This window comes from Myotis daubentonii, chromosome 5, assembly GCF_963259705.1.
Source record: "Myotis daubentonii chromosome 5, mMyoDau2.1, whole genome shotgun sequence".
Taxonomy (NCBI): Eukaryota; Metazoa; Chordata; class Mammalia; order Chiroptera; family Vespertilionidae; genus Myotis; species Myotis daubentonii.
The window spans coordinates 69350889-69377650 of NC_081844.1; the positions used below are offsets into that span (position 1 = coordinate 69350889).

General features: G+C 40.0%; 1 protein-coding gene across 1 annotated transcript; it reads right to left on the bottom strand.

Moving 5' to 3' along the window:
• Window positions 1-1177: 1177 nt before the first annotated feature.
• SLC25A31 (solute carrier family 25 member 31) lies at window positions 1178-22785 on the bottom strand. Its single transcript, XM_059695321.1, has 6 exons — window positions 22480-22785; window positions 15518-15645; window positions 13728-13845; window positions 11170-11324; window positions 8734-8859; window positions 1178-1554 (listed from the first exon to the last, which is right to left on the bottom strand). Exons 1-6 carry the CDS (start codon window positions 22721-22723, stop codon window positions 1363-1365), a joined length of 963 nt encoding a protein of 320 aa, XP_059551304.1. The 5' UTR covers window positions 22724-22785; the 3' UTR covers window positions 1178-1362.
• Between the last annotated feature and the right edge of the window lie 3977 nt (window positions 22786-26762).

Consider the following 26762-nt stretch of genomic DNA (forward strand, 5'->3'; position numbering starts at 1 on the left):
GGGTCCCCACTCGGGTGACTGGCCAGTCTGGCTGAGGGGCTGAGGGCTGTTTTCAGGCTGGGACTGAAGCTCCCAACTGCTCCTTTTTTTCTTCTTTTTATTCTGGGCCAGCTTTAGCTCTGAGGCCTCGGCTGCTGAAAACAGGTTTCTGGCCTTTGTTTACCGTCTGTATTTGATACAATGTTGTGGTCCAGCTGGCTGAAGCCCCGCTGAGTAAAGCAGGTTTCTGGTTTTTTTTTTAGCTTCTATATTCGCAACATAGTTGCTTAGAGTTGCAGCTGAGACGCCGGCAAGTCAGGCGGGGAACGCTGGAGTTCTCCGTCACTGAAGCAAGCAAGCCTCCCTGTTCGCATTAGCTGCCTGGCTGCCGGCCGCCATCTTGGCTGCCAGTTAATTTACATATCTCGGCCCTACTCTGTGAGTGACGGGGATTAGCCAATGGGAAGGGTAGCGGTCGTACGCCAATTACCATGTTTCTCTTTTATTAGTGTAGATATGCATAACTCATGGACACAGACCATAGTATGGTGAAGGCCTGGGGAGGGGAAGAGATGGGGGAGGAGGGGACCAATGAAGAAAAAAAAGAGAGACATCTATAATACTTTCAACAATAAAGATTAATTTTAAAAAAAAGCTCAGATATAACATTTAAACTTACTTTATTAATACAAAATACACAAACTAATTTTTGAGGGGACTTTTTCTGTTCCAAGATATATTCACATTAGCAAGATTTTATTTAAAGAAAAAAGTTAGCAGATATATGCCATTTTGTATCATTTTTTTCCCCAACTACAGGTTTACAGTGTCATTAATGTCATTATCAGATGTGTTTTTTTATGAGACCCAGAATCTGGGTTTATTAAAAGCTATAAAATACCATAAACACTATACTTAGTAATAAACTGAGCTGTTTTAGTAGAGATGTTGAAGAAAGCTTACTTATGCCCAAAGATATAATGATGACATCTTCTGATAAGCTTTAAAGAAATATATGTCATATGATTTTAAAAGAAGGGAAGACAACTACATTAAAATAATAGCATTTTTAAAGAACTTTAATTTCTTATATTTTAACATTATACATTTAATTTTTCATCACAAAAGAAAAAGATTTTAACTAATAAAAATAACGTATACTAAGTAGAATGTCTCAGTAAAGTGAGTTTGAGTCTTAGTGGGAAGGAAACCCACATTTATCTGATTTTTATTTAAATGCTTAAAAAAGCTTATGCTTTATTGTAGAATTACCACTTTAAAAAATGCTGACAGTAATAACGAACTATCAAAATATATACAAATGGCAGCTATATAATTTTTATGTTTAACAAGTTAAATGTATGCATTTCTCAATTTAATCTCCTATGAACTACCTCCACTACCAATATTAATGAATTCTTGAATTTTATCATATAATACCAACACTAAAGCGCCCCCTGTACCACGAAGGATATTGGAGAAGGCACCACGAAAAAATGCAATGCCTCCCTCATATTTGTATATCTTCACAAAGCAGTCTATAGTTCCTTTATACTGCCGTTCAGTCTCACCGCTCTACATAAAGAAAAAATAGTTTACCATTACTATAAGAGCTTTTACGTTAAGATAGATTTTATTCAGCTCTAAGTACAGGTAAAATTAATACCATGTTGAGTAAGTATGTTGGGCTAATGGGCATATATTGAATGTATATCTAGTGGTCGGAGAATACTCATACTTTGCAGACATACTTGAAAACTGAGCAAATATTAGGCTTAACAAATTTCAAAAGATGGTATCACAAACCATTATTTATACTCTCACCACACTGCAATGAAGTGCTAAATCAGTAGTAAAGAAAAAAGTAACTAGAAAAATATCATGTTTGGATATTAAGAAGAACACATCTTAGAAAATATTTTAAACCTAGTAATAACCACAAAACTCCTTAAGATGCAGCTTGAGTGGTAACTTATAAGGAAATTAATGAGCAATCTAAACATTTTTAGACAAAGAATAAACCCAAAGGAAGTAGAAATAAAAAAAATAAAGGAAACAGAAAATAAACACAACAGAAAGCATGAAAAGCCAAAAATTAGTTATTTGAAATAATTTACTGATACATTTCTGGAAACATTCTGGCACCAAAACTATTAGAAATAGCAAATGATTCAGAGATTAAGAGAAACATGATAGACCAGCTGGTGTGGGTCAATGGTTGAGCATTGACCTATGAACTAGGAGGTCACAGTTTGATTCCTGGTCAAGGCATATAGCCTGGTTGTGGGCTTGATTCCCAGTGTGGCGTGTGCAAGAGGTAGCCGATCAATGATTCTCTCTAATCATTGATGTTTCTATCTCCCTCTCCCTTCCTCTCTGAAATCAATAAAAAAAAAAAAAGAAATAAAAAAAAGAGTAACATGGTATTACAAAAAACTTCATGGCAATTATTTGGAAAACTCAGAAGTTTTAATTAAAAAATAAATTAATTAAAAAATAAATTTCTTAAAAGCATAATTTACCAACAAAATAGGAAAAAATGGAATAAATTCATTAAATTCAGTTACTGAAAATCTTCTCATAAAGAAAACCAGGTGCTTTATATGTAAGTTCTACTAAACATTCAGTAAACATTTAATTTTAATCTTACATAAATTATTCTAGAGAAGAGAAAATTAAGAAGAATCCCCAACATATTTTATGAAGCTTACAAAGCCTTGATATCAAAATTAGGACAATATAAGAAGGAATAATTCCAAGCCAATGTCACTGAAACATGGATGTTAAAATCCTGAACAAAAACTAGCCAATCAAACCCAATAAGGGATACAAAATACAACACATCATGACCAAGCTGGATTTATTCCAGGCACAAAAGGTTGGGTTGGCTCTGGAAAATAGATAAACAGCACTAGCAGGTTTGGCTCAGTGGATAGAGTGTCAGCCTGTAAACTGAAGGGTCCCGGGTTCAATTCTGGTCAAGGGCAAAGGGCATACGCCCAGGTTGCAGACTTGATCCCCAGTGGGGGATGTGCAGGAGGCAGCCAATCAATGGTTCTCTCTCATCACTGATGTTTCTATTTATCTCTCCCTCTCCCTTCCTCTCTGAAACCAATAAAAATATATTTTAAAGAATAGATTAAGATATTATATATTCACATGAAAAGTAAAATATGATCTGATGTCAATAGATATAAAAAAAGCATGACTGCCATTCATAATTACTACCTATTATAACCCAAAACAGAAAGGAACAGCCATAGCTTGACAATGGATAACTACAAAAACCCCACAGCTAACATTAAATTATGTAACACTGAAGGCACTCCTTATAACAGTGGTCGGCAAACTCATTAATCAACAGAGCCAATTATCAACAGTACAACGATTGAAATTTCTTTTGAGAGCCAAATTTTTTAAACTTAAACTATATAGGTAGGTACATTGTTATTAACTTAATTAGGGTACTCCTAAGGCTTAGGAAGAGCCACACTCAAGGGGCCAAAGAACCGCATGTGGCTCGCCAGCCGCAGTTTGCCAACCACTGCCTTATAAGATTAGAGCAAGACAAGGTGGCCAATTACTTCTTTAATATACCACTGTAACAGGAGCATAAATGCAAACAGTGCATAAATGCAAGAAAAAGAAATACAAGGTATAAGTATTGATAAAAGAAATGAAAGAACCTGGCATTTTTTGCAGATTGTAGGCCTCTGTGTAAAATAAAAATATTCAAAGAGTGTACACATAGATTAGTATTCGTAATAGGGTTTAAGAAAGTTGTGGGATATAAAATAAAAGTACAAAAATTCAACAGTACTGTTATGGGCTGAATTGTGTGCCTACAAAGTCCACATATTGAAGTCTAAATCCTCAGTACACCTAAAAATGTGACTAACTATATAGTCACACACACTAACTATATGTGACTCAACATACTTACTCAAATGTGACTGACTATAGTTATCTTCAGATAACTATAAAGGTATCTAAGATCAAATGAGCACATTAGGGTGCACTGTTATACAATATGACCTCCTTTTTAAGAAGAGAGACAAAAGGACCATGGGAACACGTAGGGAAAAGACAGCCATCTATAAACCAAGGAGACATACCCTCAGAAGGGACTAACCCTGGTGGACACCTTGACTTGAACATTTATGCTCCAAGACAGTAAGAAAATAAATCTTGAAGAACCAAGATGGCGGCATAGGTTAACGCCGGAGTTTGCTGCTTTGAACAACTACTTCGAAAGTGAAACCAAAAAACGGAAGGGACATCACCCAGAACCACAGGAACGCTGGCTGAGTGGAAGTCCTACAACTAGGAGGAAAGAGAAACGCACACGGACACTCAGAGGAGGCGCAGTGCTGAAGTCAAATTCTGAGGTGTGGAGTGCGTGGAGCGGGCTGGCGGCGGAGGGCGCGGTTGTTGTTTTCAATCGGGAGGGAGTCGCAGACTCTGAGCACCAGATCCGGGCGAGTCTTTAGGGACCCAGACTCAAACGGGAGAAGCGGGACTGTCTGGCTTCGGTCAGAGCGAGTGCAGCTTTCTCTCCGAGCTTTGCAGCGGGTGCTGGGACTCAGAGAGGCAGAGCCCCTTGGGACAGGACTGAGAGCCGCCATAACTGCTCTCTCCGGCCCACCCTGTTGATCCTGTGCGACCCGCCCCGCCCAAGCCCTGCACGGAGGCATTTGCCGGATAGCCTCAGGCAAAGGCTAGATTAGCACCTCCCTAGAGGACAGAAGTTCTCTCACTGCTGACACAGCTGATTCTCAGAGCCACTTGGCCTGGAGGTCAAACCCTCCCTGGAATTAGCTACAACAATCAAGATTTATCTATAAGACTGCGAACAAAGACCACTAGGGGGTGCACCAAGGAAGCATAACAAAATGCGGAGACAAAGAAACAGGACAAAATTGTCAATGGAAGAAATAGAGTTCAGAACCACACTTTTAAGGTCTCTCAAGAACTGTTTAGAAGCTGCCGATAAACTTAATGAGATCTACACGAAAACTAATAAGACCCTCGATCTTATATTGGGGAACCAACTAGAAATTAAGCACACACGGACTGAAATAACGAATATTATACAGACGCCCGACAGCAGACCAGAGGAGCGCAAGAATCAAGTCAATGATTTGAAATGCGAGGAAGCAAAAAACATCCAACCGGAAAAGCAAAATGAAAAAAGAATACAAAAATGCGAGGATAGTGTAAGGAGCCTCTGGGACAGCTTCAAGCGCACCAACATCAGAATTATAGGGGTGCCAGAAGATGAGAGAGAGCAAGATATTGAAAACCTATTTGAAGAAATAATGACAGAAAACTTCCCCCACCTGGTGAAAGAAATGGACTTACAGGTTCAAGAAGCTCGGAGAACCCCAAACAAAAGGAATCCAAAGAGGACCACACCAAGACACATCATAATTAAAATGCCAAGAGCAAAAGATAAAGAGAGAATCTTAAAAACAGCAAGAGAAAGAAACTCAGTTACCTACAGGGGAATACCCATACGACTGTCAGCTGATTTCTCAACAGAAACTTTGCAGGCCAGAAGGGAGTGGCAAGAAATATTCAAAGTGATGAATACCAAGAACCTACAACCAAGATTACTTTATCCAGCAAAGCTATCATTCAGAAGTGAAGGTCAGATAAAGAGCTTCACAGATAAGGAAAAGCTAAAGGAGTTCATCACCACCAAACCAGGATTGTATGAAATGCTGAAAGGTATCCTTTCAGAAGAGGAAGAGGAAGAAAAAGGTAAAGATACAAATTATGAACAACAAATATGCATCTATCAACAAGTGAATCTAAGAATCAAGTGAATAAATAATCTGATGAACAGAATGAACTGTTGATTATAATAGAATCAGGGACATAGAAAGGGAATGGACTGACTATTCTTGGGGGGGAAAGGGGTGTGGGAGATGTGGGAAGAGACTGGACAAAAATCGTGCACCTATGGATGAGGACAGTGGGTGGGGAGTGAGGGCGGAGGGTGGGGCGGGAACTGGGAGGAGGGGAGTTATGGGGGGAAAAAAAAAGGAACAAATGTAATAATCTGAACAATAAAGATTTAATTTAAAAAAAAAACAAAAACAATGAGAGAGAATCATTGGCTGCCTCCTGACCAGGAATTTAACCGTGACCTCCTGGTTCATAGGTCAATGCTCAACCACTAAACTATGCCAGCAAGGCTATTATGTTGGTTTTTAATTGTTTCAGTCAGGAGGGTAAATCTAGTTCCTGTTACTCCATCTTGGCCTAAAAGTGGAAAACTCAAATATTTTTAATATATATTTTATTTGGACATTTAGTACAATGCTTCCTAACTATGTGTGTGCATGCATCATAATTTTTTATCTGCCTGGGTCCATATCTACCTGGGGATCCATCCCCTTCACACTGGGCAGGAAGGTCAAACTGAGTGGTGTCCCAATCTCTTGATTAGGTCTGCCCCCAGGGCGTGGCTCTGCCTGCGCTCTGAGTTTCAGCCGACATAATTAAAGATGCCTGAGTGTTTACTAGCGGCCCTCAACAGTAAGCCTAACCTTTTTTAAAGTTGTTGAAACATAAAGAATTATGATGTTTTTACAGCAAACTAGGGTACATGAGCAATTGTGCTTATGAATGTCTGTGGAGGATAGCAATAAACCTAGGAATTCTGACAATAAAAAAAAAAAAAAAAAAAAAAAAAAAGAAAAAAGAAAATAAATCTTGCCCTAGCCAGTTTGGCTCAGTGGATAGAGTGTTGGTCTTCAGATTAAAGGGTTCCAGGTTCTATTCTGGTAAAGGGCACATGCCCAGGTTGTGGGCTCAATCCCCAGTAGGGGGCGTGCAGGAGGCAGCTGATTCTCTCTCATCACTGATGTTTCTATCTCTTTCCTTCTCACTTCCTCTCTGAAATAAATATATATTTTTTAAAAAAAGAAAATAAATCTCTTATCTATTGTACTTTGTTACAGCAGCCCTAGCAATACACTGAAATTCAGTTATTTTGACAGTAAGTTGCAAATATCATGATCATTATCTTTAAACATTTCAGTGTGCATTTTCTAAGAATATTTTCTTACATACCCAAAGCATAGTTATCAAAATCAGAAAACTTAACATTGATACAGTACCATTTACTAATCCACAATACAGACTTATTACTATACTGTGCAAATTAATTTTTCATTTAAAACATGTTACAATGTAGCCCAGCCAGAGTGGCTCAGTTGGTGTTGTCCTGTGCATCAAAAGATTGCCGGTTTGATTCCCAGTCAGGGTAGCATACAGAGGGCAATCAATTGATGTTTCTCTCACACTGATCTTTCTCTTTCTCTCTCCCTTCCTCTTTCTAAGCATGTCCTTGGGTGAAGATAAAAAGTTCTCAATATATTAAACTAGAGCTAGATATAGATCAAGAAGAAACAAAGGTATAAATCGAATAACTTTTAAGGATGGTCCAAGAATGATGTAATAGGTTAGATAATGTTTTACCCTTTCTGGTGACCTAGTGTGTTCTTCCAGGACCATTTCATAGACATAAAATGAGGGTAATGATAGTAACCACACCTCTTTGGATTACTCTGAGAATTAAATGAGTTAAAGTGTAAAATCCTTAGGACAGTATCTGGCATAGTAAGCCATACAGAACTTTTCTAGCTTTCTGGCCTCATTATTTGCACTTGCCCCATGAAACCTATCATCTGGGTATAAGTAACTACTTCTCAAGTGTACCTCTATGTACTATGTTTGTTCTACTCTGCTTAGAATGTTCTCTCCCCAGGGAAAATGCCTATTTACTGAGATGAGCTCTGCAAGAGGCCCAATCTGATCACAGTAAGCATTTGGGCACCCTCTTCTATTGCATTCCTGGAACCTATGCACATTTCTATTTAAACCATTAACTGTATGCCTTTAATACTATGCTATGAATTTTGGTGCAGGTTCTGCTTTATTTTACTTGTGTCACCATAACTTGGCATAGATTAGGCAGTCAAATATTTGCTGAATGAATGAATGTTAACAAGTAACAGCATTGGAGATTGAATGTATCAAAACTGACTATATTTAGAACATAGATCATTAACAAGTTTTCATCTTTGAAGTGAAAATTATTTACTTTTATTGAAATATACTACAACTAATGATATTACCTAAGTTGTGACTAGCCTTATTCTACTTGATCTAATATTCAGTTAAGACAGACATACTCATTCAATCCCTACCATCTTCCTCTACCCTTCAAACAATATATGCTACAGGAGTAGAAAGCATTTCTGTTCTCATAGCAGAAGAAAAAAAAAGCTTTGCTGGATGCTGGCTGTCTAATAATAGTAACAGTAAAGAAATACAAGTCAAAACTACATGCATTTATTTATTTTTTAATGTTCACCTGAAGATATGTTTTTATTGATTTTTAGAGAGGATGGGGAGGAGGGATAGGGGGAAGGAGGGAGAGAGGGAGAGAGAGAGATGAATTCGAGGAGGGAGAGAGGGAGAGAGAGAGATGAATTTGAGAAAAATATTGATCGGTTGCCTGCCGTAGGGGTTTGAACCCGCAAATGACTGGGAATCAAAACGGCAACCTTTTGGTGTATGGGATAATGCTCCAACCGAGCCACTGGGCGAGAGCACAGCATGCATTTATTAACCAACGACCTATTTTCCAGTCAAAATGTCTCTAAAATTTGAATAAATTATACCTGAGTATCAGAGATAGTGGAAAACTCAACTAAACTTTCAAATAATAATATAAAATACCTGCATCATCATACGTCTTCTAACTGTGTCAAAGGGATAAGAGAGTATTCCAGAGCATGTAGTCACAACTTGAGCAATGAAAAAGGAGATAAGAAATGGGGTTTCCTTTGGTTTGGGTAATAAGCCCTACGAAAAAAAAATGTATAAAGTAACTATCTAAATTTCTAAAGCATCTTAAATCTTAAGTCAAAGAATAACTCTTAGGAATATATGAAAGAAGGCTCAATTATATTTAAGATGCAATTAAAAACAGTTGAATTTAATGTGGAAAAATTGAAATATTAGCAGGATATCAGTTAGAAAGGAGAATGTCATACATGACTATACTATACAAACATATTTGGGGAAAAAAAGCATATTTTCTAAATTGATTTGTCATTAATGGCACTTAAAACTAGGGAAGATAACAGCCAGTGACCAAAAAAGTTGTTCATGGCTCTTCACAGAGTTGAAACAAAATTGAAATAATGCCTGCTATTATCATCAAAAGATAATATTTGATAAACAGCTTTAAAGCACTTAGTGAAGAAACATTCCTAAATTTCACAGCTACTAGAGGTGCTAATAGAGCAAAGAGGGAAAGTGCACATAAACTTTTCTGTTATTAAGTAAATATACATAAGAAAAAACACACTATAAACTAAAAGTTCTATGTCTGAACCATAATAAAAATGATATGCAACTATTTTAATAGAGGGTAGAGATAATATAGCAAACTATTATAAAACTTCCATCAACTTTTAATCTAATTTAATAAATAATACTAATATTAATTTCATTGCCTAATGTTGGAAGCATTATGATATAGTTATTAAGATAATGGGATATTTTGCTTGCCATATAAGTAAGTTACTTAACCACTCCTCAGTTATTTCTCTTTAAAATGGGGATATTAAAAGCTATCCTTGCCCAGCCAGTGTGGCTCAGTGGTTGAACAAATCACTGGTTCGAGTCCTGGTCAGGATACATGCCCGGGTTGTAGGCTTGATCTCCAATAGGGAGTGTGCAGGAGGCAGCTGGTCAATGATTCTCTTGATGTATGGTGTTCTCTCTCTCTCTCTCTCTCTCTCTCTCTCTCTCTCTCTCTCTCTCTCTCTCCCTTCCCCCCTCAAAAATCAATAGAAACATTTTTTAAAAAAGCTATCATAAAACACTGTGAGGATGTAAAGAACTTAACGAAGTTCCTAGAACTAAGTAATAGCTAAAAAATGGTAGCCATTGTTACATTCTTTCTCTTTCCTACCTTATAGAAATATTAAAATCTGAAATGAAAAGGCAATTGCTAAAACAATCTGGAGAATACAATAAAGAATCTAACAGTACCTAATAAACACCTGAGCTATAGTAGCATTTATTATATTTAACTAATTATGCCTTGCCTACTTTCTAAAATGGTGATGGTAAACTTACTATTTGCATGTGAAAAATGAGATAATAAACTCAATGTAAAATCAGGGATTTCTGTCAGAGCCTTTCTGTATGTCAAAGAGTTGATTATGATGTAAGCCTAACCAGAATGCTTCATATTTGCAATACGATGTATAGTGAGTTTTTTAGTGTAAACAGCAAAAAAAAAACTTAATGGGTTTATGCTCTATATCTCAAATCAGATCCACAATAGAGTTATAATTTAGTTAGGAATGGCAAAGTCATGATTAAACAACTCTATAATGTCTCTTATTCATTTATTTTGATTTATATAATTATAAGTAAACATATCTACTGAACATGTTACTAATTAAAACAATAAAACAATTAAAAATAGAACTCTCCTTTGACTCAGTAATCCCACTTCTAGGAATATATCCCACGAAATCAGAAACACCAATCAGAAAGGACATATGTACCTCTATGTTCATAGCAGCACAATTTACAATAGCTAAGATCTGAAACAGCCTAAGTGCCCATCAGCAGATGAGCAGATTGAAAAACTTTGGTACATGTACACAATGGAATACTATGCTGCTGTAAAGAAGAGAGAAATCTTACCATTCGCAACAGCATGGATGGACATGGAGAGCATTATGCTAAGTGAAATAAACCAGTCAGATAAAGATAAATATCACATGATCTCACTCATTCGTGGAATATAATAAACAACAGCAACTGATGAACATAAATAGATCCAGAAACAGAGAAGCATCAAACAGACTGTCAAACTTCAGAGGGAAGGCGGGGGTGGTGGTGGTGGTGGTAAGAGATCAACCAAAGGACTTTGTATGCATGCATATAAGCATAACCAATGGACACAGACACTAGTGGGGTGAGGGCATGTGCGGGGCAGGGGGTAGTGGGGGAGGGGGAAGGGAGATAGTGGCCAGGGAGGTCAATGAGGGGAAAAAGGAGACATATGTAATACTACATGTAATACTTTAAACAATAAAGAATTTAAAAAAGGAAACGAACCATTTAATATACACTAAAGCCCCAAATTACCTTAACTGTGTCATAAACTCCAAAGTAAGAGGCTCGGTACACAATGATGCCCTGTACTGAAACACCAAACCCTTGGTATAAACCAGTAATTCCATCTGATTTTGCTATTTTCATAATACAGTCACCTAAACCCTTGAATTGTCGCTCTGCAGCACCTAAAATAAAGCCATTTAAAATTTATTAGCAGCATTATACATCAGATAAATATTTTATTTAAACATTTTACAGATTTAAAGTATTTGGAATTGCCACTTAAAAATCTAACAAAATAAAAGCACACATCAAAATTCTCCCATTAGTTAACAAATAATTAAGGTTTCAAATAGTATCTTTAAATTTTTTAAAATATTAATCTCTTATAAAACCAATCTAATTCAAGCAATATGATAGGCTCAATAAAATTACCAGAAGTTACTAGAAATGTAACAACTAGGAATTTAGAAATTTTTAGTTTTCATTAGGAATGAAAAACTTCATGACTTGTTTCAGTTGAAGAGCAAAAAGACAAAACTAAAAACTAGTAACTTAAGAATCATTAACATTTTAGATGGAGTGTCACAGTTTTTGAGTGTTTGTTGGTTTTGTTTTATTGTCCCCTGACTTGAACTCTTTGCCAATAATTGAAATATTATGTGTAGAATATAATCCTTCAAAATAAGCTAAATTCTCCCAATTTTCAGAGAAAACAAAACTACTGAACTTAAATAAGTAACATGAATTGTTTTCACTTTCTTAGCAATAACAAGAAAATTTGGACTGCCAGTTAAACATGATAAGATGGAACCCCTATTTTCATTTTTCCTCAAACTGTTATCCTTTCTGAGATATTTTCTCTGATCACTTATCTAAAATTGATGTCACTCCCTTCTCCTAATTTTTTTATGACATTTACTGCTAAGTGGCAGTATATTTTAGTCATTGCTTCATTGTTTTTTACTTGTGTCCCCCACTACACTATAAGGTACATGAGCTGCAAATTCCATGTTTTATATTTTGTGTGCATGTGTGTGAAAGTGACAGAGAGAGGGGGAGAGAGAGAGCGCGCGTACGTGCATACCTGGTTCACAGCATGCAATGAAGAAATATTTATTAAATGAATCTCTGCTCCCTTAAGACATTTTATTAAAATGATACTATATATATAAAGCCTAAGCAAGTGTTCAACGGGTAGCTATGATGCACACTGACCACCAGGGGGCAGATGCTCAACGCACAGGCATGGAAGCATGGAACAAACTGATGAATCTCAGAGGGAAGGGAGGAGGTGGGAGGGTAGGAAGAGATTAACAAAAGATCTTATATGCATACTAGAGGCCCAGTGCATGGATCTGTGCACTGGTGGTGCCACTCAGCCTGGCCTGTGGGGATTGGACCAAATCCGTGCACTGGGCCTCCGACATCCCCCGAGGGGTCCTGGATTGTGAGAGGGCACAGGCCAGGCCAAAGGACCCCACCAGTGCATGAATCCGTGTACCAGGCCTCTAGTAAAGAAAACAGGTTTAAAGCCATATAGGCAAAGAAGAATATTGACAAAAATCCACAAATTTTAGCATGACGGAAAGGAGGGGGAGGAGTGGAACCTCAGTAAGTAGAGCAGAGAAAACTGAAACTTATTTTCTTGCAGAAGGAGATATTGTTGAGAAGAAAGCCCTGGACTCCAACCTCAGAAAAACTTAGAAATTAGGGGGACTAAGTACTGTACTATTCCTGTAGTGAAAGCAAAGTAGCATTTGGATACTCAAAATCTACTTCACCCTGAGCAGCCAAGTCTCTTTCTCCTCTGCCATCCTAAGAAATGAACATAAACCTCCAGACTGAGTTGCCTCCACAATTACAGAAAAAAGACTCACACAAAGATACATCTTGTGAAATATCAGGTCATCAGGGATATAAGGTGATTAAAAAGAAAAAAAGGTACATCCAAAAGGATCAACAGTAAGAGATTGACTTCTTAAGAGCAATATTAGAAACTAGAATCCAGAGTAATACTTTTTAAATTGTGAAAGAAATTAAATTTAAACCCAGAATTTTTTTATATGGCCAAGAATTAAGAGGATAAAACAGAGATATTTTTAAATAAGCAAGATCTCAACTTATCTCCTGTTCCACTCTTTTCAGAAAGCTCAGAAGAACATAATCTACCAAAACAGTTGCATAGCAAAAATATAGAAGATATGGTAAATAAAATACATAGGAACAGTGGGAAAGGGAATCTCTAGCATGAGAGCTGTACATCTAACCTAGAGAGGAGTCATAGTTGAGGCAGGAGTAAGTGTATGAGGGATCTAGGAGGTAGCTCTCTAGGGAAATAAAAAAGGAAGTAAGTTATAAACAGTCTTTATGTTTGCTCTTTTGTTACTAGAGTGTTGGCCTTCCCCTTTCCTCTTTTAAGGGAAAAGAAAAAAAGTAGCAATCTTTAGCCCCTATGACCTTACCATTTGGTTGAGAATACAATTTTTAGACTGTAACTAACACTTTTTACAGCATAATTTTAGAATAAATAATACATTATTCAAAACACAAAGAAGGAAGGGTTAGTATTTCTAAAAATCCCATACCTTTTCCAATATCAACACCTATTCGGGTTCGAGCAAAATCTAGTGGATATACTACACATAAAGATGTTGCCCCAGCTGCTCCGCCAGAAGCCAGGTTTGCCAAAAACCATCTCCAGAACTGAAACATATTAAATTAAAATGTGGTTATTAAACTACAGAACCTAACTGTGTGAAATCCTTATTTTTCTAAAGGCTGAAAGGCCAGATTTACAAACTGATTTTCTAAAGTAAACATCTGTAACAACGCATATCATACTATCCAGAATACTTGTCTACATGTCCTTTGTTTCTTACCAGGCAGTCTAGGAGGTACAGTTTAGATGCTGACATACTGAAATTGCAAAATACTTTAATGGCCTCCAGAAAAAGTAGCCCAAATTAGCGAGAGTGGACACATGAGGTAATTATGCCTTTAGATCAGCCGTGGGCAAACTACGGCCCGCGGGCCGGATTCGGCCCTTTTGAAATGAATAAAACTAAAAAAAAAAAGGCCGTACCCTTTTATGTAATGATGTTTACTTTGAATTTATATTAGTTCACACAAACACTCCATCCATGCTTTTGTTCCGGCCCTCCGGTCCAGTTTAAGAACCCATTGTGGCCCTCGAGTCAAAAAGTTTGCCCACCCCTGCTTTAGATTATATATACTATGCACTTTATTTTATTAAAATATATTTTATTGATTTTTTACAGAGAGGAAGGGAGAGGAATAGAGAGTCAGAAACATCGATGATGAGAGAGAAACATCGACCAGCTGCCTCCCGCACACCCCCTACTGGGGATGTGCACGCAACCTAGGTACATGCCCTTGACCGGAATCGAACCCAGGACCTTTCAGTCCGCAGGCTGACACTCTATCCACTGAGCCAAACCAGGGCTATACTATGCACTTTAAATCTCAGCTAACCTTAGCTGGTTTGGCTCAGTGGATAGAGCATTGGCCTGGGGACCGAAGGGTCCCAAATTCAATTTTGAACCCCAGTTTCAGATTCTTCCCTTCCCCAGCCCATACCCTGGTGGTGCTGGTGCAAGAGGCAACCAATTGATATGTTTCTCTCACATGGAAATTTCTGTCTTTCCCTCTCTCATCCACTCACTCTAAAAATAAATGGGAAAATATCCTCAGGTGGGGATTTAAAAACAAAACAAAAAAAATCAGCTAAATAGGTCCTTAGTAATAAAGAAGAAACAACTTGCTTTTTTAAGGAATAAATTACCTCAGGGTTGGAAATACATATCTCTTTTTTAAAAAATATATTTTTACTGATTTCAGAGAGGAAGGGAGAGGGACAGATAGAAACATCAATGATGAAAGAGAATCATTGATCAGCTGCCTCCTACATGCCCCCTACTGGGGATAGAACCTGAAACCCAGGCATGTGCCCTTGTCTGGGACCCTTCAATCTGTAGGTCAATACTCTATTCACTGAGCCAAACCAGCTAGGGCAGAAATACATACCACTTGACTGATTTTTCTTTTTTGCTTAATAAAAGCAGACAAAATGCTAAATTTTTCTAGTGTAGTAGTGATTATAAAATATAATTACATTAAAATTAATATTTATTCAGAGAAATACTGCTTTGAGACAAGAGATGCCTTAAATATTAAAACTGTGTTCAAAGAAATTTGTAAAAGTTGTGGTTTTCACATATAATTTCTACAACTTAGAAATATTGTAACAGTAACTGCTTTAAATATTTTTTTTTTACCACTTGAGCACATCCTCCCATCATACGTAAGACAAACCAACCATTTCTTAGAAAATTTGAGAGATATTATCTATACTTGCCTGTTTTTCTTTATTAACTCCAGACATGAAAAGTTGTTTGTATTTGTCCTTAAAAGCAAAATTTAGAGCTTGTGTTGGAAAATACCTAATGACATTTGCAAGATTGCCACGCCAATAACTGAAGAAACCTACAAAAGAAGACATACTACATATAAACTTATACTGTATTATCATTAAATAATTCCCATAGCTTTAACAAACTTAGTTATTTGAACTATTTAAAAGCAAATCCATTTCTCATGAAAAAAAAAATTTGTGTCTCCACTGAAGAAAAAAAGTAGTATTAACTCCATGTATTTCCATTCCAATTTTGTTAATCCTATCTAATAAAGAGAGAATATGCTAATTGACCCTCACACCTTCGCAAAGATTGGGCACCCACAGACAATAAGGAGGGAATATGCTAATTGACTGCCACGCCCTCAAAGATGGCAGTCCCCACAGCCACAAGATGGCGGCGCCCGGTCCCCTCAGCCCCGCTAGGGCGGCAGGTGCACGGCAAGGCCGGTCCCACCCCAGGTGGGCCCGGCAGCTCTGTGCGCCCTCCTCTGGAGTCCCCCAGTTCCCTCAGCCCCCCAGGGCCAGCCCAAGGCACAGGCAAGCCTCGGATGGTGGCTGCCCAGCCATCCAGGGCCGCCCGAGGCTCAGGTAACCAGGGCTGGCTGAGGCTTGTGCTGCCGGCAGTGGCAGCAGCAGAGGTGTGATGGGGGCGTTGCTTTCCCCTGATCACCAGGTCGCCTCCCGCCCAGGAGGGCTCCCAACTGTGAGAGGGGGCAGGCTTGGCTGAGGGACACCTTCCCCTCTGTGCACCAATTTCATGCACTGGGCCTCTAGTTTCCAATAAAAAGCCTTGAATACCTAACAACCTCTGGAAAACCATTATCAGTTGAATATAGGTTTCTTCACTAGTTAGAAAAACAGTTCAGGAGTATTTGTCAGAGAAGTTAGTAATTCTAAGGGTCATTTCCAAATCCTGACATACAATTCTTATAGTAGTAAGGCTTCTAGAACAGAATTGGTTTGTATACATACTTATGAGAAAGAGAAAGTGAAAGAAGTCTAAAGCATCCTTATCTTTATGTTCTGGAACCCAGACAGAAAAGGGAACAATTTATAATTGAAGGCTTTATAATTGATAGGAAGAAACTTTAGAGATTAATGATCTTCCCACTTCAAATCTCAATATATTGACCAATCCTAATATGTGTTACCCTTATATTTCAGAGCTACCTTTATAATCCAGAGCTGCCCCAGAATGCAACAGGCTTGTTCTTCAGTAGCCATAATTCTTTTTACTAGATTGCAAATTGTCAAATGGTTTCATCTTACTACTCTGAATAAGATACCTCTCCACCTAGCTTAGTGAACACCCAATCTGGGCGTGTGCCCTGACCAGGAACCAAACTGGGACCTACTGGTTAATAGGCTGACTCAACTACTGAGCCACATGATGTTTTTATGCCATCATTTCCTACTATCTTAAGGCATCTTTAGAGCGAGGTAAATTTTTAAGAATAGTGTACATTATATTTCAAATATTCTTGTTGATAAATTTAAAATATTCAAATAGTCTTCTTGTCTCTGTAGATCCATTTAGCTGAGCAAACATAAACTATAACATGTTTATTATGTAATACCTGAGGACGAGTGCCTGTCATCCCCTCTACATTGTGGAACTAACCCCTACTCCTTTTTTAGAATGCCTTAGTGTCCCATGATATGTAACTGACTTTTGGCCCAATTATAAATGCCAGTGCCAATTCACACACTAAATATCAGTAAAGCTTATTTTCCCATTTTATTTAAATAAAGTAAATATCGAATGTTATTTGCATGTCCCAAAACATTCTTCAAATAAAAACTTCACTGCTCTAGCCTTCAAAAAAATAAGTTTGGAAAAGTTTAAAGATAGCTGATGAACTCATGGCCAGGAACACCTAAATGAGAAGAGTTCTGGTAGGCTCTTAAAAATGAGACTGCAGAGTTCAGATTTTTAAAAGGCTATTTCACAATATATTAAATACAACAATTGCTTTAATTAAGAATATATTTCCGGGAGAAACCAAGATGGCAGCGTAGGTTAACGCAGGAGATCGCTGCCTCGAACAACCACTTCAGAGATATAACTAAAGGACAGAACGGACATCATCCAAAACCACAGGAAGGCTGGCTGAGTGGAAATTCTACAACTAGGAGGAAAGAGAATATCATACCCAGACTCAGAGGAGGCGCAGTGCTGAAGTGAAATACTCAGGTGCGGAGTGCGCGCCCGGAGCGGGCTGGTGGTGGAGGGCGCGGTTGTTGTTTTCAATCCGGAGGGAGTTTCAGACTCTGAGCTCCAGATCCGGGCGAGTCTCTGGGGAGCAAGACTCAAACGGGAGAAGCGGGACTGTCTGGCTTCGGTCGGAACTCGAAGGCAGCTTTCTCTCCGAGGTTTGCAGCCATTGCTGGGACTCTGAGAGGCAGAGCCCCTGGGGAAGGAACTGAGAGCAGCCATAACTGCTCTCTCCGGCCAGCCCTGTAGATCCCCTGGGACCCGCCCCGCCCAAGCCCTGCGCAGAACCATTTGCCGGATAGCCTCAGGCAAAGGCTAGATTAGCACCGCCTTAGAGATCCAGCACAGAAGCCCTCCCACTGCAGACCCAGCGGACTCTCATAGCCAGTTAGCCTGGAGGTCAACTCACCCCCGGTATTGCCGACATCAATCAAGGCTTAAAGGCAACAAGACTGCGCACAAAGACCACTAGGGGGTGTACCAAGAAAGCATAAAAAATGCGGAGACAAAGAAACAGGACAAAACTGTCAATGGAGGATATTGAGTTCAGAACCACACTTTTAAGGTCTCTTAAGAACTGTCTAGAAGCTGCCGATAAACTTAGTAAGGCCCTCGAAAAGACTGGTGAGACCGCCGATAAATGTTGTGAGAGCCTCAAGAAATCTAATGAGACCCTCGATGTTATATTGGGGAACCAACTAGAAATTAAGCATACACGGACTGAAATAACGAATATTATACAGACTCCCGACAGCAGACCAGAGGAGCGCAAGAATCAAGTCAATGATTTGAAATGCGAGGAAGCAAAAAACACCCAATGGGAAAAGCAAAATGAAAAAAGAATCCAAAAATGCGAAAATAGTGTAAGGAGCCTCTGGGACAGCTTCAAGCGTACCAACATCAGAATTATAGGGGTGCCAGAAGATGAGAGAGACCAAGATATTGAAAACCTATTTGAAGAAATAATGACAGAAAACTTCCCCCACCTGGTGAAAGAAATGGACTTACAGGTCCAAGAAGCGCGGAGAACCCCAAACAAAAGGAATCCAAAGAGGACCACACCAAGACACATCATAATTAAAATGCCAAGAGCAAAAGACAAAGAGAGAATCTTAAAAACAGCAAGAGAAAGAAACCCAGTTACCTACAAGGGAATACCCATACGACTGTCAGCTGATTTCTCAACAGAAACTTTGCAGGCCAGAAGGGAATGGCAAGAAATATTCAAAGTGATGAATACCAAGAACCTACAACCACGATTACTTTATCCAGCAAAGCTATCATTCAAAATTGAAGGTCAGATAAAGAGCTTCACAGATAAGGAAAAGCTAAAGGAGTTCATCACCACCAAACCAGGATTATATGAAATGCTGAAAGGTATCCTTTCAGAAGAGGAAGAGGAAGAAAAAGGTAAAGATACAAATTATGAACAACAAATATGCATCTATCAACAAGTGAATCTAAGAATCAAGTGAATAAATAATCTGATGAACAGAATGAACTGTTGATTATAATAGAATCAGGAACATAGAAAGGGAATGGACTGACTATTCTTGGGGGGGAAAGGGGTGTGGTAGATTCGGGAAGAGACTGGACAAAAATCGTGCACCTATGGATGAGGACAGTGGGTGGGGAGTGAGGGCGGAGGGTGGGGCGGGAACTGAGAGGAGGGGAGTTATGGGGGGGGGGGAAAGAGGAACAAACGTAATAATCTGAACAATAAAGATTAAAAAAAATGCAAAAAAAAAAGAATATATTTCCATATGCATATTTTGCTCAGTGAAACATCACAGCACAGACACCAAAATGTTAACTGTAGTGATTTTAGCAGTTATTTGTTTTTACTTTTTTGCTTCTCTATTTTTTCTAATTGTCTATAATAAACATGCATTACTTGTGTAATACAAATTTAAACATTAAGTATTAAATAAAACTGCACATACAAAGTTGAAGATCAGCCCTGGCAGTGACTGGAGAACTGAAGTGTCTTGGTTTCAATTCCTGGTCAGGGGCACATACCTGGGTTGCAGGTTCGATCCCAGACCCAGTTGAGGTGCGTGTGGGAGGCAATCAATTGATGTCTGTCTCTGTCTCTCTCTCCTCTCCTTCCTACTACTTCCTCCCTCCTTCCCACTCTCCCTAAAATCAATGGGGAGAGAAATCCTCAGGTGAGGATTAACGGATTAACAAAACAAAACAAAAAACCCACAAAGTTGAAGATCATAAAACCAACTGAAGAATAGAGTAAATCTTTTAGAACAGCATTACTCAGGATAAATCCAGAAGCTTTCATAATTCAAGGAAAGCTTATAACAAGTATCAAAGACATCCAGAGAGATGTTTAAAGTTATGTTCAGAGCAAGAATAGAGAAATCTATCCTTGGGCTAGAAAGAAAGCAGAGGTGTTTAATAAAACCATGCCCAGATAGTTTGTATTTAGATTAAATCAGAGTTAGGTTAGGTTCTCAACCTTCCTAATGCCGAGACCCTTTAATACAGTTCCTCATGTTGTGGTGACCCCCAATTTCATTGTTACAAACTGAACATAATTAAAGCATAGTGATTAATCACAAAAACAATATGTAATTATATGTGTTTTCTGATGGTCTTAGGCGACCACTGTGAAAGGGTCATTCGATCCCCAAAGGGGTCGAGACCCACAGGTTGAGAACCCATGGGTTGCAGCCGTGGGCAAACTATGGCCTGCGGGCCGGATACGGCCCGTTTGAAATGAATAAAACTAAAAAAAAAAAAAAAAAAAAAAGACCGTACCCTTTTATGTAATGATGTTTACTTTGAATTTATATTAGTTCATACAAACACTCCATCCATGCTTTTGTTCCAGCCCTCCAGTCCAGTTTAAGAACCCATTGTGGCCCTCGAGTCAAAAAGTTTGCCCACCTCTGGGTTAGAGGCGTAGATAATCATAAACAGGTTTTACTGCTACATGAATATCCAGTAGGAGAAATCTGAGTCTTTCAGGATACAGGATAAATCTTCCTTGTGCAAGGTTGGCCATGGATAGCAGCAAGATGCTTAGCCTCCCTGGATTTTATCTTTCACGTTATTACAATTAAAGATTACACCCCTCTATCTTTGTGCTAACTAAAAAATTCCCCACAAGTTTCACAGAAAGCCCCTAGATGGCAATATTAACCCTGTTGTGAATTATTAACCTTTTACCGTAGGTTATATACTGTGGTGTATTCATAAGAAGGCCCTGTATACAAGAATAGGAAACATCTTCAAGTTCTGCTTTTATCATCTCATCTTTGAAGGTACAGAAACCAGAAACTGAAATACTATTCAGAATGAACACAATTTATAAGAGCCATATTGAATATGTTCAGATTTAAATATTACCAAGAACATTTAAAATATAAATCAGCACTGGTCACCACAATCTGACCACAGTATTTAACTTCACCCGACTAAATATGTAAAGTAGATTAGCTAATAATGAAGCATAAATATGTAAAGTAGATCAGCTAATAATAAAGCAGTCCCTACTTCTCTGAAGAGGTTTTAGAATATAAACTAAGGAGAAAGACGTTCCTACTTTTCTAGTAAAAACCTTAAAGGAAATGGGGAGCTTGCTCTAATAAAATAAATGGGGTGTGGAGAATGTGAATCACTCTTATGCTTTCTGGGTTCTGCTCTCAGATGGGCATTTAAAATTCATAATTTAGACGATGCCTTAAGAGTCTCCTTTGGACTCTACATATTGTGCCCAACAGATTTATCCCTAGGAAGAGAACGCTCTTTTTATAGGAGAGTATACCCTGACCCAGACTTAAGAGTGGAAGAGGGAACTGCACTGGAGTTGAAGCCACGTCATGTCTTGTTCTGAACACACAGTCAATAGGTCTATTTCCTTTTGAAAGTTCGTACTGAGCCCTAGCCGGTGGATAGAGTGTCTGCCTGTGGACTGAAGGGTCCCAGGTTCGATTCCGGTGAAGGGTACGTGTCTGGGTTGCTGGCTCCGTCCAACGTGCAGGAGGCAGCCAATCAATGATTCCCTCTCATCATTGATGTTTCCCTCTCTCTCTCCCTTCCTCTCTGAAATCAATAAAAATATATTTAAGAAAAAAAAAGTTCGTACAGTTTTCAATTGAATCCAACTATATGGATGGATTATAGAAGACTTCTGATAAATTTATCCTGACATTCTCTGAGCTAGCTTAGGAGCCATTCTGCAACCGGAAGGCATTTAATGGCTAACAAAGCACTTTCATTATTTAGCCCTTGAAATCTTTCTTTCAATATTAATGGGGGGGGCCCCCCAATGGTCCCATATTTGGAGAACATAGTATTTCAACAAGTATTTAAGCAACTTGGGCATTTGCTGACACACAGCAAAATGCTTAATAGCATCTCTAATCTTGGGAGTCAAACGCTGCCTCTGAGCCAGGCACTGAGGCGCCAAGGCGTGTATGTAAATCCTGCTGCGAAGGAGAAATTTAGAGAAAGAGAAGGTGGTGTTCTCCCCTGCACTAGTACTGGTCACGTGCAGGCCCTGGGAAAGCAGAGCCTCTTAGACTAGTTACCATTATTGAATTTTTCAAGTTGAAGAAACAAACCCAGCACCCCCCAACGGACACGGCCCTGGCCCCTGCAGTTGCCCCTCCTGACCCACGGGGAGGGGGGGTCGGGGGGGGGGGAAGGCATGGCGGCCGCCCCTACTCACCCTGCTCGCGGGGAATGCGCAGCATACAGTCCACTATGCCCTTGTACTGCATCTCGGGGGAGATCTGCTTGGACGACGCCTGCACCTGCAGCAGAAGCTTCACCCGCTCGATGGGCGCCACGGCCGTCTTGGACACGGCCGCCGCCACCCCGCCAGCCAGCAGGTCCTTCCCGAAGGACACAGCGTCAAAGAACCGCTTTTCTGTCTTCTTCTCCGACTTCTTCTTCGGAGGGTCACGCTGCATGGTGGGATGACGGACGTAAAAATCCAGCAGCAGAAACGTGTTCGGAAGAGGCGAAGGGAAGCAGAAAAACCACTTGAGCGTCGTCCTGGCGGGAAAGCGGCGCTGAGGACGCTGGGAGATCGGCGCACCACGTGGGGCGGGGCCGGGGAGCTGCGCATGCGCCTCCAACCGCCTGCCGCCACCGGTGCCGGCCACGTGACTCCCGACACGTAGCTACCAGCGCGTGCACGTGTGTGTGCGCGCGCTCACGCGTGCTGTCTGGGTCAGTGTCGGTGCCCGAGTTTTTCCTTGCTGCCGGGAAGAAACCCGTGGCTTCTGAGCCTCAAAGAGCTATTTCTCTGAGAAGATAGTGTGCAAATTAGAGCAGAGCAGTGTCGGATGAACCGAGGTTAGTTTTAGTTCCCAGGGTTACTCTTCATTTTTCTCTTAGAAATCGCTTTAATTTCTGCTCCTTTAATTTTGCAGGGGTCACTTAGTCACGTTGTCACTGCTTTTGCTGCTTGTACCCCAGAAGCATAAGTCAACATGTTCTTTTTCCTTTATTTTACTGAAATTGGCCAGTGCCATCTAGAGCAGTGCCTCTCAGTCCAAACTGCACATTCAGGGGAGATGGAGTGGCTTTTCATGTGACAGCTTGGGTTTAGGCAATGCTAATGTGCAGGTTGCCAGTGACCTATTCTAGAACAGAGGTTCACAAACTTTTTTTTTTTCTTTCCGTACACACCACCCAGGTTTTTATTTGTTCCCTCAGCCGAGTGCGCTGCGGACGAAAACACACGTACCGGGCGGCGCTCCGAGGGCGGCCTTGAGGGCCCTCCGCAGGCTGGGGACCCCCAGAAGCCACTCCCGCCCGGCCTGCCGGTCCCCCCAGCTGCGTCCCTCCCTCCCCAGCGATGCAACCCGCAGAGCCAACCCCACAGGGAGCGCGAGAAGCTTCCAGTCCTGGCGCCACGACCTTCTTCCAGCGCCAAGGCCCTCGCCTCCCGGTTCACAAACTTTTTGTTTTTGTTAATCCTCACTCCAGGATATTTTTCCCATTGCTTCCCAGAGAGAATGGAAAGGAGGGAGGGAGGAATGGGGAGAAACAGAGAGAGACAGAGAAACAGAAACATTGATGTGAGAGAGACACATTGGTTGGTTGCCTTCCCACACACCCCCAACCAGGGCCCTCCCTGATCAACCTGCAACCCACGTACTTGCCCTTTGACCGGAAATTGGACCCTCCACCCCGTCGTGCGCAGGGCAATGCCCTAACCACTGAGCACACCTGCCAGGACCAAACTATTTTATTCTAGGACCCCCGTTTTCACTGTTAAAAATTAGGAGCCCAAAGAAGCTTCCGTTTTTGTGGGACATAAATTGGTATGTGCCATTTCAGAAATTGAAACAAAATGTAAAAATATTAATTCATTTAAAATAATAACACAAATAATTAAAATAGTTTTTCAAAACAAAAGAAAAATGTAGTGAGGAGCATAGCCTTGTTTTATATGTGTGGAAACTCATGTCTGAAGGAAAGACAGCTGGATTTACATAACTGCTGTTCCGCCTGTGGCAGTGTCACACCCCATGTGGCTGCTAGAGCACTTACACAAATGAAAGAATGATAGTGACACTGGCAGATGTTATCTTAGTTTTGACCTCAATGGAGGCCCAGACGTCTTGGTGACATCTACACTTCTTCCTTCCTGCACTTTGAGAACTCCTCTGAGGCTGAGCAGACTCAGGTTTGACTTCTTTGGGCAAGAATATTCACTCAGTACATCATGCCTGCCTCCATTTCCTTCCACCTCCCTTTTAAAAAAGTCATATATCCTAGAGATCCCTCTATAATAGATTCCCGATTCCTTTTGATAGCCTGTTTGATAGTTTCTCATACATGGGACACTGTGTTATCATCTCTTACTCTGTAGGATCTGCAGCCTTGAAACACACATACCCAGAAAACCCAAGATGAGTTATTGACAATTTTGAACTTACGTTCTAAGTTTTTCTTCATTATCTTAAGTGTGTTTTAACACTTTTCATGCTACTTGCCACTAGTAAAAACCCAAATATGTAGGCCAAAAGGATTCCAGAGTAGGAATCTATATATATAAAAGGCTAATATGCAAAGTGTCCCCTTGGGTATTTGGTTGCGTGTTATGATGTGTGCTGACCACCAGAGGGCAGCATGGTACGAAGGAAGGCCCTAGCTGGCAACCGGCAGCCAGCAGCTGGCAGCTGGGGAAGGGAGGCCCCGGCTGGCAGCCAGAAGGCCCCAATCGGCCTGATCGCCAGCCAGGCCTAAGGGCCCTACCAGTGCATGAATTTTGTGTACTGGGCCTCTAGTTTTGTTAATATTTTGATTACCTCACATAAAAGGTTGGCAAGTCCTACTGGTCTGGCGTTTCATGCTACTTTCCTTTCTATAGCTACTTATTCAGTTCTTCACTGGTTTTTTAGCCCAAGTCTCTCTCCATTTTACGTGTTGTCGCCAGATTAATCTTTCTGAAGAAACTGGACTAGTCCAGTGATAGTGAACCTTTTGAGCTTGGTGTGTCAGCATTTTGAAAAACCCTAACTTAACTCTGGTGCCGTGTCACATACAGAATTTTTTGATATTTGCAACTGTAGTAAAACAAAGATTTATATATATATATAGTATATTTTATTGATTTTTTACAGAGAGGAAGGGAGAGGGATAGAGAGTTAGAAACATCAATGAGAGAGAAACATCCATCAGCTGCCTCCTGCACACCCCAGACCGGGGATATGCCCGCAACCCAGGTACATGCCCTTGACCGGAATCGAACCTGGGACCCTTCTGTCCCTAGGCCGACGCTCTATCCACTGAGCCAAACCGGTCAGGGCAAGATTTATATTTTTGATATTTATTTTATATATTTAAATGCCATTTAATAAAGAAAAATCAACCAAAAAAATGAGTTCGTGTGTCACCTCTGACACACATCATAGATTCGCCATCACTGGACTAGTCATTATTCATAGGTTTAAAAACATTAAAGTCTTCTCATTACATTGATTTTAAGATCCTTTGTGAAATCAAGAAATAAATGATTGGTGTCTTATTTGCAAAACTCTGAAAAATGACAGTTTCAACCTCCTTACAGGGAATTTGAAGCATTAACAAGCACTCAGGGAGAAATTTAAGGGGTGATTGATTACCCGAATCCCACTTCAAGGTGCCAAGAGTGGTCAAAGGAAACATCTCTGGTCGCAGGGAACATGAGTATCTCAGAGGACAGAAAAGCAAATGTTCAGCTGCTCTCTGGGGCCGTGCTCTCTTCCTTCCTTTCTAGCCTCCCTTTCCCCTTACCCCTGCATTTGACTCAATAGTGTTTATAACATAATAGAGGCCCAATGCATGAAAATTTGTGCACTGGAGGGGGCGGTCCCTCAGCCCAGCCTGCCCCTTCTCACAGTCCGGGAGCCCTCAGGGGATAAGCAGCAGTCGGGCCTCCCTTTGCAGGAGGCGACCGGGCCGATCAGGGGAAGGCGCCGCCTCCATCACCCCGCTGCTGCCGCCACTGCTGGCCACCATGGCTGCCTGCCCTTGGCCCTTGCAGCTGCAGCAGCTTTGTCCGGAAGGATGTCCAGAAGGACATCCATTCTATCTGGTCTAATTAGCATATTACTCTTTTATTAGTATAGATTCCTTTATGATATCCTCAAGCTTATTAATTTATGGTATATATTCACTGATAGAAGACAGCAAAACTGAAAGTACTTACAAATATGGCTTTTTATTCCATATTTTTATTCCACTTTAAGAACTTTAGATCAGCTCTTTCAACAGACTGAGCTGAAAATGTTTAACTTGCTGCATTGCATTTTATTTACTGATTTAGGGAACAGACTCAGTTCTGGTGATTTACGTGTTAATATTAAAAGTATCGAGTCTCATGGCCTTTGTGATCCTCACTCCCATGCGGGTAGGGATTTTTATTTGTTTTTTTCTCCAGCATCCAGAGCAGTGCTTGGCACAGAGTAAAAATTCAATAAACATTTTTTGGACCAATGCATGAAAGGCAACACA

Bases quoted from the DNA above. Each gene is read 5' to 3' on its own strand.
- SLC25A31 (XM_059695321.1), bottom strand. From the start codon at position 22,723: ATGCAGCGTGACCCTCCGAAGAAGAAGTCGGAGAAGAAGACAGAAAAG. The intron at 13,846-15,517 runs GCAAGTATAGAT...AATATGTTTCAG, and splicing joins GAGTTAATAAAGAAAAACAG to TTCTGGAGATGGTTTTTGGC. The intron at 8,860-11,169 runs GTAATTTGGGGC...TTTTTTTCGTAG, and splicing joins GAGTTTATGACACAGTTAAG to GGCTTATTACCCAAACCAAA.